Genomic DNA, 17274 nt, shown 5'->3' with positions numbered 1-17274 from the left:
TCAGAACATTTTTAAATCATGAAAATATGCTGTATTAGAGGAGAAATCAATGTGTGTACGGTTAATTGCAGGAATCCAGTACGGCTGTACGTGACAATAGTGATCTGGAGCTCGCAAGGCGAACCTGTAAACGCACTTTGAGCCATGTGCACCAACTACGTCTTCCCGATGTCCCAATAAAAGAAATATTGACTCACACGAGGACATATTCCCTCCCTTGTCTGGATGGATGTCAGCAAATGGAGGGCCAAAGTTGATTTGGATTCGAAACGTGACTGTATTGCAGGGCCATAAAGATAAGTCGATGGCCTAAACTGATGTACAGTCAATGGCACACTCAAGCCTTGATAGCTCGTCTCACTCGTACTCGATTCGGGTGTTTGTTTGGACCAAAACATTTAATGGTTTCTGCTGATTGATTAGGTTTCTAGGCCACAGCCTTTGTCTGTTTAAGTTTGGGTGTGCTGCAAAAAGAATTACCATGTTGATTTATTGTTCTCTCACACACAAGAAGAGAGACCTCTTTCTCTGGTTTGACTTTATTTTTTTTTCACCCAAGAATTTCTTTGTCAGCATGTTGTGAACATAGTTCGGGGTCCGCCCATGGCACATTGCCAAAAATGATCAGAATATAATTAAAAGGCCACAAAGTCGAATGCACAACCTCACCGAGGCAGAGAGTGTCGTATTTGTATTTGTCTGGAGAACAATAAATGATTCAACTTCAAAACCATCGAAAAATGTGACAGACAGACTCCAGAAAATGATCTATTGATTGAAACTCAAAGAAGCCGTAACTGTTCTTGCTTTGTGGTTGTACTGAAATATCCGTGATATAAGTACCATCCATTCAGTTTCTCTAGCGTTTGTGGTCCTGGGTGAGCTGGAGCCAGCCAGACAGATACTTCCAGATGACATGGAGATTTTACAGTCCATCCTCTCACGTGCATCCCCCGAATGCAACTCATCCTGACAAATAAATGATTTAGTAGAAAACTTATCTCTACAGTCAGGAACACGTCATGAATCCAATATGTTCCAGGAAGAGAAATGACATTTTTTCCGACTTGTTCCTTAAAGCGGCGGTGATGCAGCAAATTAAAACACTCCTCTCCTGATATGACACTGCATTATTTGAGATTGGGTTAATAAATAACCCAACACGTAGTATTGAACACTCACGTTTTTGCCATTAGCAGTGACCATGAAATAAAGGAGGAACATTCTGTAAGTCATGGCAAACAATGTCCTAGTCATTTGGGGCTTTTAATAATTTAGTTGAATCATTTCAGGATTATATTTTCCCAGGATGGAATGATTTTTAGAGTGCATCCAAAAGTACTCGCAGCATTTCACTTTTTCTATATTTTATTATGTAACAGCCTCATCACAAAATAGAATATAATACATTCATTTTTTCCCCTTCTCAAAATTCTATACACAAATGCAATTGGCTGGCAACCGGTCCAGGGTGTACCCCGCCTGTTGACCGAAGACAGCCGGGATAGGCTCCAGCACACCTGCGACCCTGGTGAGGCTAAGTGGTTCACATAATGGATGTAATTACCGTTGTTTCATGTTTAAATTATCCAAAAACCGCTCCAAGCAAACACTTAACCTCTTCTTTGAACAATCTGACACTTGTTTTTTTTTTTTTTTGCCCAAAACTCAAGAGAATGCATCACTCGGATATTGGGGTTGCATTGTGCATGCATAGTCGCAGTTTGGCATTTGTGAGGTTTCTTTTTTTTTAATTTGCTAAAAAACAACAACTGACCTACTACCTTTGTTTACGCCGAGGGTTTGGTTCTTATTCCCCACACATAATAGGGTTTCATTGCACAACATCGAATAATCAAGCCAACAATTTTCACCAGTCACCAATACCTTTACATCCTATGCCATCTGACTGAGAAGATACACTCTCGACTTGCTGCCACTCACATTCACACACAATTCCAATTTAAGGGGCAATTAACAATTAGGAAAGTCAATCCAACCTAAAAAGCATGTATGTGGAATGTGATAGCAAGCTCCACATATGAACAATGAGATTTTTAACCCCGACCCACACACAAAGCTTGACTCTGGCTTGTTCATCAATCATCCCTTAGTTTTTTTGTTGCCCGTCATCAATTTAGAGATTAAATGCATCTCTGTTTCAGGACTGAATTGCTGTAATTGATCATCTTCGCCACTAGGTGAGCAACTATACTCATCTGTTAAGAATGGAAAAGAAAACATCAGGAGGTGTCCGGTGAAATACATCGAATACATTTCTTGTTTGATGAGTTTGCTAATTCTGAGAAGCATGTTAAAAAACAAAAAACAAAAACAAAACACAAAAAAAAATCATTAAAAACAAACAAAAAACGTTTGTGACTTGTAATTTGAAACGAAACGCAGCCGAAAACAACTTTCTAAGTATCCTTCGGGGATGGGGGCGGGTGGGGTTGGAATGCGAGTGGGAAACCAAACTTGTATTTCCTTGAAGCCTTCCTCTCCTTTGCCTCAAGTCGCCACCTCAAGGTCGGGACGCGGTTCGGAAGCATTTGCATAAAGCGCTAAAAAAGGGAGACTTGTCTGGGCAGACGAGGTGATAACGACCAACGAGCACAAGCGAGGAGGAAGGCCAACACACACAGGCAGGGAAGCAGGCACACCCCCTCACACACTCGACCTTATGCGCCAAACTCGAACAACAGAAGCTGCCAGAGAAAGACGACCCAGTAGCACAAATCTGCTTCTTCATTTTCTTTGAGGGGACGCAAGGACGCCAGAGGACACTTGGATTCCAGGTAAAAATATTCTTCATCACATCTTGATAGGAATTACTTTTTTTACAGTGTTTTCCAACTCTATTTTTTGGAGATCTAGAAAAAAAGAAAAAAAATAATTAGAATGTCGCTGTAGCGTACTTTGCAACTGTGTCAAACTAACTGCATTGTAGCGAGCTAGAGTGTAACTTCCAAAGTCGAATTCCTCAAAAATGGTGCAATCTGGAGTTTAACCAAAGTATCCTGGAAAAATATACTTTAAAAAAACGGTTGTGTGTGACATGGATGTGTGACAACAACACTAGCATCCTAGGGCTAACTCCGCATTGGTTAGCCAACCGATTTTTTATTTGATTTTCAATTTTGTGATGACACCGAAGAAGGACACAAGTGAAAGCAGGGGAAACGTGTAATTATAACCAATGAATCAGAAATTGAAATTAATTTTTCTTTTTTAATGGTACACGGGACACAGGCAGAGCATTCACACTCACATTCACACTTATGGACAAATTCGATTATTAATGAAGCTATCATGCAGAGGTGGGAATTTGGCAACATTCTGCAAGTCCATCATTCGGCATCTGGGTACCCATCCATCATTGTCAGGTGGTCATTTTTTTTCAAGCTTTTCCAAACTGCAATCATCAATCGATCAGTCCGTCAGGTTACGTTAACCATTCTTCTGTCATCGCTTCTGTCACTGGTCCACCGGTCCGCCAGTCATTTTGTCAGTGGTTGGATGGATGAATGGATGGATGCATGGATAGATCTGATAATGAGGTACAATATCTTGCAATGATTGGATTAGTCAACTTTTTTTTTAATCAGAGATGCAAGCAAACTTTTCCAGCGGAATTTTTTTTGTTGCCCTAATTTAGAATCTGCTCTCGTTTTTTTCTTCAGCATCTAAGGTTTTCATAATACCATTAATAAGAATATAGTAATATACTGAGAAATATTAATGAATTGAGGGTGAGGTTCAGCAACAGGTGGAGTCATTTTCCGAAAACATCATGACTATAAATTACAATTCAAACATCTTTATTGCACAAGCTCTGATAGGTCAAACTTAAAAAAAAAAAGGAAATGTCAGCAAAATATATTATGTTAAAAGGTAAAGACATTTTAAAAATCAAAAATACTTGAAAACATGAAGCCATCTCTGATTAACATTTCGTGTTGATCAGTGTTATTGTTATAGCAACCAACATAGCATTAGCAATAATGAAAACAGCAAAAATGTGTCAGTATTGTTGAATCGCAGTGCTATGCAAATATGTTAATTTTTTTTTTTTGATGAATGGTTAACTGCCAGTTAAAAATGACCATGTATACTAAGCCGTTTTTAGCCGAAAAAAACGACCATGTTTTTTTACGGTGCGACCATGGTCGTTTTTTTCGGCTAAAAACACCTTACTATACGTGGTCGTTTTTTCCCGCTAAAAACGCCTTACTATACATGCTTGTTTTTTTCCGGCTAAAACGCCTTACTATACATGGTCGTTTTTTTCGGCTCAAAACACCTTTCTATACATGGTCGTTTTTTTCGTCGAAAAACGCCTTACTATACATGGTCGTTTTTTTTTCGGCTAAAAACGCCTTACTATATACATGGTTGTTTTTTTTTTGTCTAAAAACGGATTACTAGACATGGTTGTTTTTTCTTCGGCTAAAAACGCCTTACAATACATGGTCGTTTTTTTTTCGTCTAAAAACGCCTTACTATACATGGTCGTTTTTTTTCGGCTAAAAACACCTTACTCTTCATGGTAGTTTTTTTCGGCTCAAAACACCTTACTATACATGGTCGTTTTTTTCGTCGGAAAACGCCTTACTATACATGGTCGTTTTTTGCCGGCCAAACCCGGAAGTGAAGTGCCGACATTATTGACTCCAGCTGTAACGCAAATTACTTGGTTCAAACAAACATTGTAGTGCGACCGCACAAACGTGACGACTGTGCAAAAATAACTAAATAAAAGACACCGCTGTTACAGAAAGGCTTTACACGCTATTTAAACTGCCGATCGCGAACGCAACAAACCCTGATTGAAACTAACTGTGATGCCGCTGGCGCGTTTTGGCTGCCGCTGCTCAACCCGTATTGTTTTGTGTTTTTTGTTATTGTAAAGTGTCCTTGGGTGTCTTGAAAGGCGCTTATAAATAAAATCTATTATTATTATTATTATTACTGACTGTCAGTGACAGCCCCGCCCCTCTTAAAGCGCCAGACAAAGTTATCAACGTGGGTTTCCCTGGATGGATTTTGTTTGATTTCTTTGTGATTTTTGCGGTCCTCTGGCCCACTTTATACCTGTGGACGAAGGATTAGGGGCTCTAATCCCTCGTTGTATCCGAGGACCGGCAACCCAAGGCCAAGGCCAAGGCCAAGGACTTGACTCCGAGGCCAAGGCCAAGGACCAAGGACTTGACTCAGAGGCCGAGGACCAAGGACCGCCCTTCGGTCCTCGAGCCGGTCCTCGATTCCAAGGACCGGCTCGAGGAAGACATCACTGTTAACTGGACACTCCTTTAACTTTGTTATCGAAAATGTCAGCGTTTAAGCAGCCGACAGTTTAAAGTAGCACCCGCATCTGTTTATCATTATGTCACTACTCGAAAGTTTTTTTTTCTGCCCTCTCAGCCTGCATGTTCAACTCCACTGACTGGTTTGTGTTTATTTTATTTACACTGTGCAAACTTAGCTCAAATTTTTTTCCCCATCTCTTGCTACTAGCTACTTTAGTTGAGGCTCTTTCAACAACAGGGTGGATCAGGTTCCAACTGGCAGGTTGAGCACCTTCATCTTAATCAATCATCCTCGCATTTGGCAGTTGAGCTGATGGCGCGGCTCGGATAACACAAAGGAAAACAGTTACAAAAAAAAAGATTGAAAGTACGTGTCTGTAGGTCAGTGGCACAGGGAGAAAATACACAACAACATGTGCAGGTGATAAGACCAATGATTATCACTCTACGGGGTGAAACGTTGGCGCTTTTGAGTCTTCGCAGTTAATATTTGACTGTGCTGTATACTATTCAGCACTTTGGCCAAATAAAAACAGAGCCTGTCTTTTCTAGAGTACATCTACTGCATGGTCTCCTCTTACCGTAACTGTGGTCAAAACATCTCCACCTAAGTAAACGCAATTCAAATATTTACAACCTGAATCCATTTCAATTTCAAGAGCTTTGCCTGCTTCTTGAAAACGAAGAGCATTTGATCAATTCAAATCACCAAAATCGATTCATCTCACAAGGCCCGATTCGATTTAAGATTTGCTTTGATCTGTTGTCATGCAGTGTCTTTCATATTAGTTCTCTTTCATATTATAGTCCACTTTCACGCTGCAGATACAGTGAAACTCCTCTACAACGAAATCGTGTTTGCAGCAAGAAATTTTTCACAACAGGGGGTTTTCACTGTAGCAAATTAGATCTCGGATGTAAACACACACACACACACACATTAATGCATGAAGATTTTTTCACACTAGGGGGTATTTTCGCCCATGCAGGTATCGTTGTAGAGGAGTTCCACTGTAGAAGAAACGTCTTGCTCTTACTTTGTGTATTAGTAAACGTATGAATATTTACATTAGGAATTGAACCCACTGTTGTATAAATCATGAATATTTAATTGAACATGACCTTATGAAAAAATAAATAGTACCAAATTTTCCGATCTATAAGGATTGAATTTCCTCAAAAGCCCAATAATCCGATGCGCTTTATATATGGTGCCGCATTCTCTTTATAGTCCACATTGAGTTGTTTCCCTGTTAGTGTTCCTCTGCCATCTAGTGGTGATTATTAACAGTATCTAAGGGTATTTTTACCTCCTTGTGGATGTTGTGAAGGCTCTATATAAATAAAATTGTTTTGTATTGTATTTCCTTTTGTGTCGCACCATCTAGTGGAGGCATCACGCAACCGCAGCCACTATTGTAGCTTCTATTCTATGCGCCCTATATACTGTATGAAAACAGGTTTAAAATAGGCCATTCATTGAAGGTGCGCCTTATAATCCGAAGCGCCTTACAGTACAAAAAATCCGGTAATTTCAATCAATTTCAACCACATGGCAGGCTGTGTAAATAAAGTGGCAAAAACACACTGTTAGCTCATGACATTCACATTCCTGTGACTGTAACAAAGTTTCAGTTTATTGCTGGGTTTGTGTTTTGTTTTTTTTAAACCCCCAAACTTGCAGGCGTCTGCCTTCAAGCTTGTTGGCGCTGATTTCAGTGCTTTGGCCATATGTGTTGATACGCCACCCTTGCGTAGTGACGAGATCTCACGTGACGCAAGAGGTCACATGAATTTATGAGAAAAAGCCGAATTAAAAGTATTGGTTTATGGTTTTGTGAATCGATATTGGGTTAGGAAAAGGGAAAGTGAATTGATTCAATGAATCGATTTTTTTTAGAGTCAGCCCTATTTGATAGTAAAAGAGTGTATTAGGTTTTTGCATCCTTTGTTAGCCATGTGGAGCCCACTGTAACAATTCAGTTAAATTATGACAAGCACTTATGAGCACAATGTAGCCTCAGGTTACAATTTTCAAGCTAAAGATAACGGCCAGAAGATGGAAAACATTGCAGGACACTTCATTAGCTCAAAACAAAGTAAAAAATGACACAATATTACACTGGGGGAAACTTACAAATGTTTTTTAAAAAATAAACTAAAATGCCTCTTGTGTTCTGTGCAGCCAGGGGTACCTAATTGTGTGGCCAGTAAGTGAATAAAATCCTGTGTTAATAGAATGGCATCAAAGGTCAGACTGGGTTGCTATTACAACTGCTTTCACTTCACTGGCTTCGATCAACACGGGCCAGTGTTGTTATTTACCTAGTGCACGGTGCAGGTCGTGTTTGCAACAACACGCACCTCCACCCCAATTTGAATCTTCTTGTCTTTGCAAATACACACCCAGAAAAGCTACTTCTTCTCAAGCCGGTTACTCAAATAACGTACTGTAGGTCATAATGATCCGATGTTTATAGGGACATTGCATAGAAATGGCGAAGAAGCAAAGAAAAAACAATACTAAGGTCGGGTCAAACTGCAATGCTGAATCGTTGAACAAAAAAGCTGAACATGCAACAATGTGCATACTATGTTTCGAGGCCTCTGTCTGTCAACAATTCAGCGGGTGGAAATTCCCTCAAAAGTATTCCACTGGGTTGTAAAAAGGTTACATTTGGAGCACAACTCGTTGGATTTTCCACACCAACTTAACCAACCTTTAAAAAAAAGCTCTTTTGTTCAGTCAGTGTTGTTGAACCGTTAACTAAAACCTCTGAAATTGCTTCAATATGCATACTGGACAATGATAAAAAACACACTTGCAGTATATGAGCACTAAATCTTTATCCTCCTGAACCTTCGAACCTTAAAGCCATCCTTCAAATTCTTTCCCTCTTCAGAGCACATGTTTTAAACACATGCTAAAATGATTGCATGGTCTCACTTGGTTGTTTTAGTTTTGTCGTTTTGGTGTTTAAACTGAAACAATTTGTATCCATTCACATTTAAAAACGTGTGGTGTACAGAATGTGAAGACCGAAATCAGTTTTTTTTTTAAGTTCCTCCCAAAGCGGGATGAAAAGCTCCAATCTTTTGGCTGTGGTAATGGAAGCTAGCAAAAAAACTGCTAAAGTGCTAGCATCACATTAGCTAGCATCATCTTTGAAGACTGCATCTTTGAAGAATGTGTTATCTTTAAATGATTTGTCACACACTTTTGATGGATAGAATAACTGGAATAATTATTGGATCTACTTTGTTAGACAACCTTATAAATTATGAATTACCTTAATGAATGTTTGTAGTGTATTGTCCCAGAAACAGGCAACTGTCGTTATCATAAATGGGGCATGATTGATCGTCCGTTTGTCTTGATTGATGACTTTATTTCACTAATCTTACTTGCTTAAGACTCTCTGTACTTACAGGCACGTAATGTACTCAATGTTTTTGGTATTACGGTAGTTGCTTGTTGGCGGAATGGCTCAAACCACTGGTGACCATGTGTCTTCTTGCAATGGCCGATCAAGATGATTCTGATTCCTCATGCTTATTTCGATTGACTTGCATTCGTCAGCCCCCTCAACGCTGCACAACCACTCCAGTGAGAATCGGAAGCGACCAGTTAAATATTTGTCTGACACACTTTTGGATAAGTCATACTTCACTGGAAGCTATTTGCATTTTGTACTTGGTGAAAGGGGGGCCGGCCATCATGAGGAGCAGAATTTTTCTCTAAGGGAAACTTTGGAGAGAGGGGGGGGGGGGTGTGCTACTTTCAGCAGTTGAAGGGGGAGAGCCAAGCTGATCAGACAGCTGGGATTTTGCATGCACATACCATAACAGTCATAATATAGAGAGAGAGCAAGAGAAAGAGAGAGAGAGAGATAAAGAAAAGAGAGATCAAAGCAGAAATTCCGGGAGTAGATCGAGCGCTTGTAAGCAAGAACAAGCAGTGACTTTGTTGCAGTGCTGAGTGTCCAGAAAGGAACACCTGCTGGAAGCAACAGAAACAACACTGAAATTGAATCCTAATTTGAGGGCACCGTAAAGCCAGCTACTGGATGCTGGAAGAACTGGTTGACAGGCGAATGATTTGGCACACTAATAAGGGAGCTTTATGCATTCGAACTCTTCAGGTGGAGCCAAAATAAATAACAAATGCCATTACTTGTGTGTGTGTGTGTGTGTGTGTGTTTATATTATAGACTAGTTCAAATGGTTACTGTCCACAAGAAGACAAATTATTGATGTTATATTTAATTCAAAAGAAAAATAAAATATGTTAAATTTCATGAAAATCTGTTAGTGGTTACACTAAACTTCCAAATCAGACTAGCTTCATTGTCATTGTAAAAAAGGGAGCAACAAAATGGAACAGACACAGAAAAACAATCACTAACAGGGGCACACAGAACATGAATCCGCCCGGTAGAAGAAAAGAATAACATAAAAACAGGGAGGGGAAAAAACAACAACTCCAATCTAAGCTCCTGTAAGAGGAGCACAGTATGGATTTTGGGGGGAAAAAAACGAAAACAAATTTATTCAGCACTTTGCTCCCTTACTTGACCCAATGTGAACTAAACCGTACCCATAAAACGAAGGTACATACCAAACTCTGATTTATGGTGTATCGTTAGGACCGACCCCCTCAGGGCAGCCTATTTGATTCTCTCGCATTCACTACGACAAGCCGGATGCATCACACTAAGTGGAACCTCCAATTTTGTTCGACCCCGAGGTGGCGGCTCAAAATCAGAAGATCCACTGGATCGCATACAGAGAGAAAACAAGAACGTGTTCAACTGGGCATGACTGGCAATAATGCATGCTTGAGCAAATCAAATCATCTCGAGGCTAAAAGATTGTGTAATACTAAACTAACAACTTGCTACTTTCTTTGTTGTCTTAGGGCGGTTGAGGAGTCAAGGGGAAAGCAGGAGGAGGAGGAAGTTCCAATTGGAGCGCTTTGGACTTTATTCTTAAAAATGGAACAGTCGCCGCAGATTTGGCATACGCAGGCGGACCACCCGGAGGCCACAGGCGAGCCCCAAAAGAAGATGTCCATCGCGAGCCAGCTGGAGTGCCCCATCTGCTACAACACCTACGACAACGTCTTCAAAACGCCAAAGTTGTTGACGTGCACCCACACCTTCTGCCTGGAGTGCCTCTCCCGCCTCATGGCCATCTCGCCGGCCGAGCAGGACGGCACCGCTCAGGGGACGCCGCAACTCTTTTGCCCTTTCTGCCGCCATAGCACCACTTTGCCAGAAGGGGGCCCCCCGTCTCTGCCCACCAACCACGAAATGCTGCATAAGCTGCCCGGCCACCAGCAGCAGGAGGAGCCCGTTTGGCTGGATGGGGAGAAGCTGTGTTACAAAAGCAACAGGCCGGCGTCCGACAGCCTCTCGGCTTTGTGCATCTGCATCGACATTGGCGCCGACAAGCGGGGCAGTGCTCCCGTTCAGTCGCCGTCTCAGAATTTAGGCCTGCTGGACCGGATGGCAGACTGGAAGCGGATGATGCTCTTCGTTGTGCTTATGGTGCTGCTGGTAATTGTGGTGCTGTGGCCGCTGCAGTGTATATTCAGCACTGGAAACATGCGATGTATGCAGATGGACCGCCCGAACCGCACCGCCGTCACCGCGACCATGGTCCCCGCTTTTGACCCAGTCAACCGACCTGCGCGTCTGTCAGAATAGACATGAACAATAATCGGCAGGTGGGGGGACTTGACTCCGTGTATAGTTTGCGGATCACATCAGAGGGATGGCCTGAAGAAAATGCTTTGGAAATAGTTTCACTTTTTGTAAATAGTTTCACTTGTGACGGGCTCACTGTGTTTTCCATTTGATTTTCCCCCTGCAGCACCTGGCCACAAGAGGCCGCTCTCCTGAAGTTTTTTTTAAAAATATGATGACACCCCCTAGTGGTAGTCTGAAAAAATACACAGTATACACTTCATATTTCACTTTTTCCGCAGACTATTTTGTTGCTTTTCAATGAAAGGCTCATTTGTCCAAATTTTGTGGGTCTCACAAAAAAATTGACTACGACATATACTTTATTAATCCCATAAAGGAAATCAGGGAAGCAATTACTTTCAATTGTGCTATGATTGCTGTCTAGGATGCATTTTATGTTAAGAAATTCAATCAAGAAAATGTGAAATTCAAAAATCTGTTGTCTCGCTAGAATTGAATTGGACAGACACGCTTTTCATTGCAGAGCAACACTTTGAAGGTTTGGCATCATTTAATATCTTGACTATTAACTGAGCCAGATCCAAATGGACTTGCTCTACGCTGCATTCCGACGGGAAGGGGAAAAAGTTCTTTGTTGCACTTTAATCCACATTTTTGCAGATTTGCTATTGGAGGGTTTTTTTCTCCCAAAATATTTTATGACCAAGTTGATTTGTATTTTTATTTTATTTTTTTTGTGGGTAATAATAAATGAAATGAGAACTAAAATGGTGCTTTGGCTGGCTTTACACCACTGACAAATCACCTTTGTGGGTCACAAACACACAAAAAAGCAAAGCAGACACATGAGGTTTAGGTGTTAATGGTTTCCTTTCGAAAATGGACATTACTGCGAATGGGCAAATTCGTCAGAAAATTATCAGCTCGTACGAATGTGCTTGTCCGCTTGTATTCCGCTGTGATGAACACTGACATCACTCAACAAAGGGACTTTCCAGGGCTCAAGTTTGGTGGCCTTAAGGGCTCAAAAAGTTAAATCTGTGGTGTGTTAGCGAGATCCTCCTTCCAACTGTCACCGTCGCAATTAAGGTGAACGGAGCATAACGTGAGTCACGATGCGATACCTGAATGTGATCATGGAAACGTTCTCATCATAAAACAGTCATTAACTCTAATGCCCTCCCACAACGAACCTTTGGACTCTTGACTAAACACAACAAAAGCCTTGTCAGGAAGTCGTGATAAAAAGAGTTCTTGTATGAAGCAAGAAGGGGTTTTCTGGGCAGGCCATCATGATGACAGGCGGCGGATAGAATTTTACAATACGAGTCGCGAGGGAACAGTCATAAAAGCACAACTTCCTCAATAACCAGTGGGGAGGAAAAATAATTGTCTAATTCGTTCACGTGAACAAATAGCGTGCGGTGGAGCGTGGCAGACTGACAAACCACAATGCATTGCTGTACCGAGAAACAAGATGCAAAGCCAAGAATTTTTTTCACTTGAGTTCATACGGCAAGATAGCCATGCATATTTTTGGCGGGGGGACATTTCAAGAACATACGAATGAAGTTAGAATTCAGACAAATCCAAGAAGTGTAGTACATAGTGCAGTGGTCCTTAACCTGAGTTCGGTGAGTCGGTCTCAGGGGTTCGACGGAGACTCTGCCATGGAGGGTAAGACACACGCCCGCTTGGCCATCACTGGCTGCTGATGATCACATGACATTGCTTGTCCAATCAGTGTTGTGGGAAATTTAGTTCGTTTAGTAGTCAACGTGTGACTGTCGAGATAGTACGTCGTACAAAAAAAAGTATACTTATCTCTTGAAATTGTATCGACTTTTTTCTGTTTTTAATCAATGCGTTTTTTTTAAGATCTTGAATTTGTAAAAATAGATATCTTTATTTTTCACTCATTAAGGGTTTGGTGAATGTGCATATGAACTGGTTGGGTTCGGTACCTTGAAAAAGGTTAAGAACCACTGACATAGTGCATGTTAAAATATCCGATGATCCATTTATTCTGTAATTTAAAACGCCTCATATTGAAGACCAAGAGATTTTACCATTAGCTCATTCACTCCCAAAGACGTTTTTATACGTCTTTGTAGACTTGGTCCAGAATTGGCTGGTACTGAATGAGTTAAAACAAAAAAAACAAGTCTCAGCATAACATATACAGTAAGTTTATTGTAACAAACCACGCTCGGCAACTTTTTGCCTCCGCGAGCGGCGGCTTGTTCAGCTTGAAGGCAACTGAGCAGAAGCCAGTGCGAGAACAAGAGGCAGGACTCACGTCAGAACATACGAAAGGAAACAAAAAGAAATATCTTCAAGTAAATACACAGTGAGGGGACGAGCAGAAAGTACACTGCAAACCCTCCTTGAACACTGGTTCAAAACAGGAAACGCAACAAGAATAATAATATACATTCAGACAAACACAATCAAAACAAAACATTTTAACATTTGAGAAAACCCCCCCCACAAATGTCCAAGATTCAGCATTTTCATACTTTCAAGTATTGATGTTACAACATGTCAAAGAAAGAGGCCAAGTGGAAGAAAAATGAAACAAATTCAAAAAGATTCAATGCGTTGACAACGTTCATAAATACGGGAACACAACCAAGCCTTTCCCAATGAAGTCAGGGTACACGGGCCACGGTTTCGAACACACTGGGAAGCGATGCCATGAAGGTGGCAATTGTAGAAAAACAACAATTAAAAAGATGTCAATATAACAAGGTGACTTGTGAATGCGGCCCACAATAGCAACATTTTCAAAATAAGGCTCTCTGAGACAACAGCCTCATGGGACTGGACCTCGCCTTAGGGTCAGATAGTATAGCTAATTGTTTTTTTTCTTGCTTCACCAATTCATTTTGTGAGAGTGAACATGCAATTTAGCGCCTGCTCGTCGAGATTTTAGTAAATCGGGCCCTAAAAGTGTATTGAGCAGAGACCGACACTGTCTCAATGAAAAGCCAAAAATGTTGGCGAAATGGAACAACCCAGCTAAACATGCTTTCTACTTTTCCCCTATTCACCGTCGAGACTGTGCGCTGAGATACACATATATTAAATATAAGATACAAAAATAAAAGAAAGAAATTCATGCCACTGGTGAGCCAAGCAGGTGATGTTGTTTGATCATTAAAACTCGGATTACGCAAGAAACCTGACTCATTTGTCATTAAGAACTTTCATGACAAAACCTGGCGGGTATCACCGTCTAAAAGCATGTCAATCGGTCTAATCCAAATTGAATCAATTTCATTCGAGCTCTCTTTACTTTTTCTTTCACGGATTTCGAGCCCGGTCAAGTTCCACTAACATGGTTGCCGTTGTTTTTGACGAGGACAGGGGCTAAAAATAGCTTGCTGGGTTCAGCGCTCCAACGGGCTTCCTTATCGCATCAGTGACGTCGACTTTGCGCGCTCAGCTATCATCAAGCCTGGATTACGGCTGTCGTCTAAATTACTTTTTGGAGACCAATCTATTCCTCAATCTCGGGCAGATAGCCATCTGGTGCGGCGTAATCGCCATCCCGGGTCTCCTTGTGACCTTCGCCTGGGGCAGATGTTGAAGCGCATCAGACTTGATGATTAACGAGGACGGCGAGTCAAACAAAATCCACAGATGGCTACTTCTCATTCAGGAATCCTTTCATGCCTTCTTCCCGACTCGTACTGGTTATGAGCTAATTGGTGGCCACGCCAAAAACAAAAAAAATGGTAAAATGTACACTCAAAGGGCAGGTTTGCAGTTTTCAACGTGCTTGTAAGAGGTGAATGTATCCTAGCCTCCGTTCACTCTTCCGTGCCCGGATCCTCGAGTATGTGATGAAAAGCCACGCCTCTCACTGACGAGGGGGCGCATGTTCGTAAACGAGATGGATGATCTTAGCCACGGTTGCTACAATGCTAACATTTCTTATTCATGTTGGTAATAATGCCAAATGAATATACAAGGCACACTGAGAGTGCTCGGTGTCCCTGCACAGCTGCGCCACGTGACGGCAAATGAGTGACACGATTTCCTAAGCCACGCCTTCCGTCTCTTCTGTCTCTGATTGGCTATTCATTTTTTTATTCAAAATTTTTAAAAAATAATTAAATTAGAGGGGACCAGAGTGCGATGATTTTTCAAAATATCATTTTATTAATATTCGGTCATATGATAAAACGTTTTTTTTTTTAAACTGCAAAATTGACCTTAAACATCCTTGCCAGTGCTCATTTTACCGCAGGTACTGTATTCATTCATAATCAAGACATTTCCAGCTTTCTTCTCTAATTTTATTCCTGTAAAATGACATATATTTTCCGTGTCAATTTTTTCTAGCAAAGCAAGTATTTTCCTGTAATACTACAATATTATGCCTTTAGCATAACAACACTTTGTTCTTGATGAAATTATGACATTTTTCTTGTCATATTGAGACTTTTTTCACAATAAAAGGGTTATCTTTCAAATGCAAATTACAATTTTATTGTTGTTAAATTATGACCGTTTCATAATATTATGACCGACTTTTCACAAAATTTTACAACCTTTTTTATTATCTTAATCCCACAAGGTTTTCTCAATGCAAGTTCTTTTTTTGTAATCTTTAATTTTTCCTCATAAATAATTATTCAACATTTTGTATTCTATATACCGCAATTTTACAATTTCATTCTTGGGAAATTATTATTTATCTCTCACTTTACAGCTTTTCCTACATATTAGAGTACAATCCTTGAAATGAATTAAATGATATTTTTACTCTCCACACGCAATGACAACATTATGTCTCATAAACCAATGTTTTTCCAAGAGTATTTTATGCATTTACACATTCTTTCTTTTGAGCGTGGCCTTAACGGAAGCTTGTGCTATTAAATAACACAAGATACTATTTTGTCAGGTACCATTTTTGGTCCATGCTGAGATATTAAGTGCTGATAAAATTTGTGAACCGGTTCCAAATAAAACTCTGGCTGTTTTACACTCCAAGTCTGTAGCTGAACGATCAAGATTACATTTCGGCACGATACACTTATTCGGAGAAACAATAGAAAGCCAGACGTCGATGATTTGTTCCTAAAATTATTATTTTCGGATGAAATGACGAAACCCGTAGCAGCCTCATTTAGGATGTCTGTGAGGTGACCTTGCTTTGACCTTTTCTTGGCTCCGATCCAATACTTTTGTGGCCGCGCAACCCCTCGGTTGAACCTTCATCTTCCAAGTAAGAGCAGAAAGGTAACATCTTGATTCGAGACAACAAGGCACGTTCATTGATTAATAGAAGGAAAGGCTTTTGGAGGCAGCAGCGGAAATGGAGGAAAAAGCAGGAGGGTCAGGAGCACAATCCGTGACAAGTCCTCCTCCTTCTTGGAGATTTAACTCCAGAAGCGGAAGCAGAGGTTCCAACTTGAGAGAAGTCGCTCACCACGGGCAAGGTGCACTTTCTCGACAGTACACTGCGATCCCGCCTCCCCCGCCGGAGGGATTTTGGGTGGCAGATGAGGCCTCCGCTGACACTGAAGTGAACGGACAAGACAGACAAGTGGCGTTCAAGGCCGCTGTCTCTTTGCATTAAGAGGACAAGAAACCGATGTCCTTGATGAGGCTAAAACATAATCAGCGTGCGCTCGGACTTCGAATGAGCAAACGCTGTGGGAATTAAGCCAGATTCCACCTTTGTCATGACGTGTTAAGCAGGGATGAATTAAATGCGATGGTCTCCATACAAATGATAAGCACACAATGTTTGATATTATTATTATTATTATTATTGTGGATGGCTTTCAGCATGACCTTTTAGTTACAAATCTTCATTTGTTTGGTCATTGTTAAATGACAATCTGTGCTGCATGGCGTAAAGTCAAACCTCAGTGTAAATGCGGGTCTGTGCTGCTTCATTTACTGTACAGCACTGCAGGATTGCACGTAAGACTATTAAAATTGTACATTTAAAGCCAAACTTTACACCCAGATAGAATGAAACTGTCTTTACATATCAGGGATGGGCAAACGTTTGGTGTTCAGGGGCCACATTGAATTTTTACAATGGACAGATGGGCCAGGGCATCCGTACTCAGCTAAAAAAAAAAAAATACAAAAATAATTACAATGTAAATGTACAATCTGTCCAGTAAAGTACAAAGTTAGTTTATTTTATTCATTATATAATAATAAATAAAAATAAAATTAATAAAAATATTTTAAAAATATTTAAAAACAATTAATATACAGTATAA

General features: G+C 40.6%; 2 protein-coding genes across 4 annotated transcripts in view; one reads left to right on the top strand and one right to left on the bottom strand.

The window, feature by feature from the left end:
• Positions 1–2518: 2518 nt before the first annotated feature.
• On the top strand, positions 2519–11777 carry rnf223 (ring finger protein 223). Its single transcript, XM_086106457.1, has 2 exons — positions 2519–2798; positions 10228–11777. Exon 2 carries the CDS (start codon positions 10304–10306, stop codon positions 11015–11017), a length of 714 nt encoding a protein of 237 aa, XP_085962583.1. The 5' UTR covers positions 2519–2798; positions 10228–10303; the 3' UTR covers positions 11018–11777.
• A 1416-nt stretch (positions 11778–13193) lies between these two features.
• The window catches only part of ptpn11b (protein tyrosine phosphatase non-receptor type 11b), a 35999-nt gene continuing 31918 nt past the window's right edge, over positions 13194–17274 (bottom strand). For all 3 annotated transcript variants that reach the window (XM_086106438.1, XM_086106443.1, XM_086106448.1), the window contains exon 16: positions 13194–16554. The gene's annotated coding sequence lies outside the window, so the exon portion shown is untranslated. The remainder of the gene's footprint in view (positions 16555–17274) is intronic.

This window comes from Hippocampus guttulatus, chromosome 1, assembly GCF_054856545.1.
Source record: "Hippocampus guttulatus isolate MCC_2025c chromosome 1, RoL_Hgut_1.0, whole genome shotgun sequence".
NCBI lineage: Eukaryota > Metazoa > Chordata > Actinopteri > Syngnathiformes > Syngnathidae > Hippocampus > Hippocampus guttulatus.
This window is presented reverse-complemented; position numbering and strand designations above follow the sequence as displayed.

Excerpts from the sequence above, each read along its gene's own strand:
- rnf223 (XM_086106457.1), top strand. The coding sequence starts at position 10,304 with ATGGAACAGTCGCCGCAGATTTGGCATACGCAGGCGGACCACCCGGAG.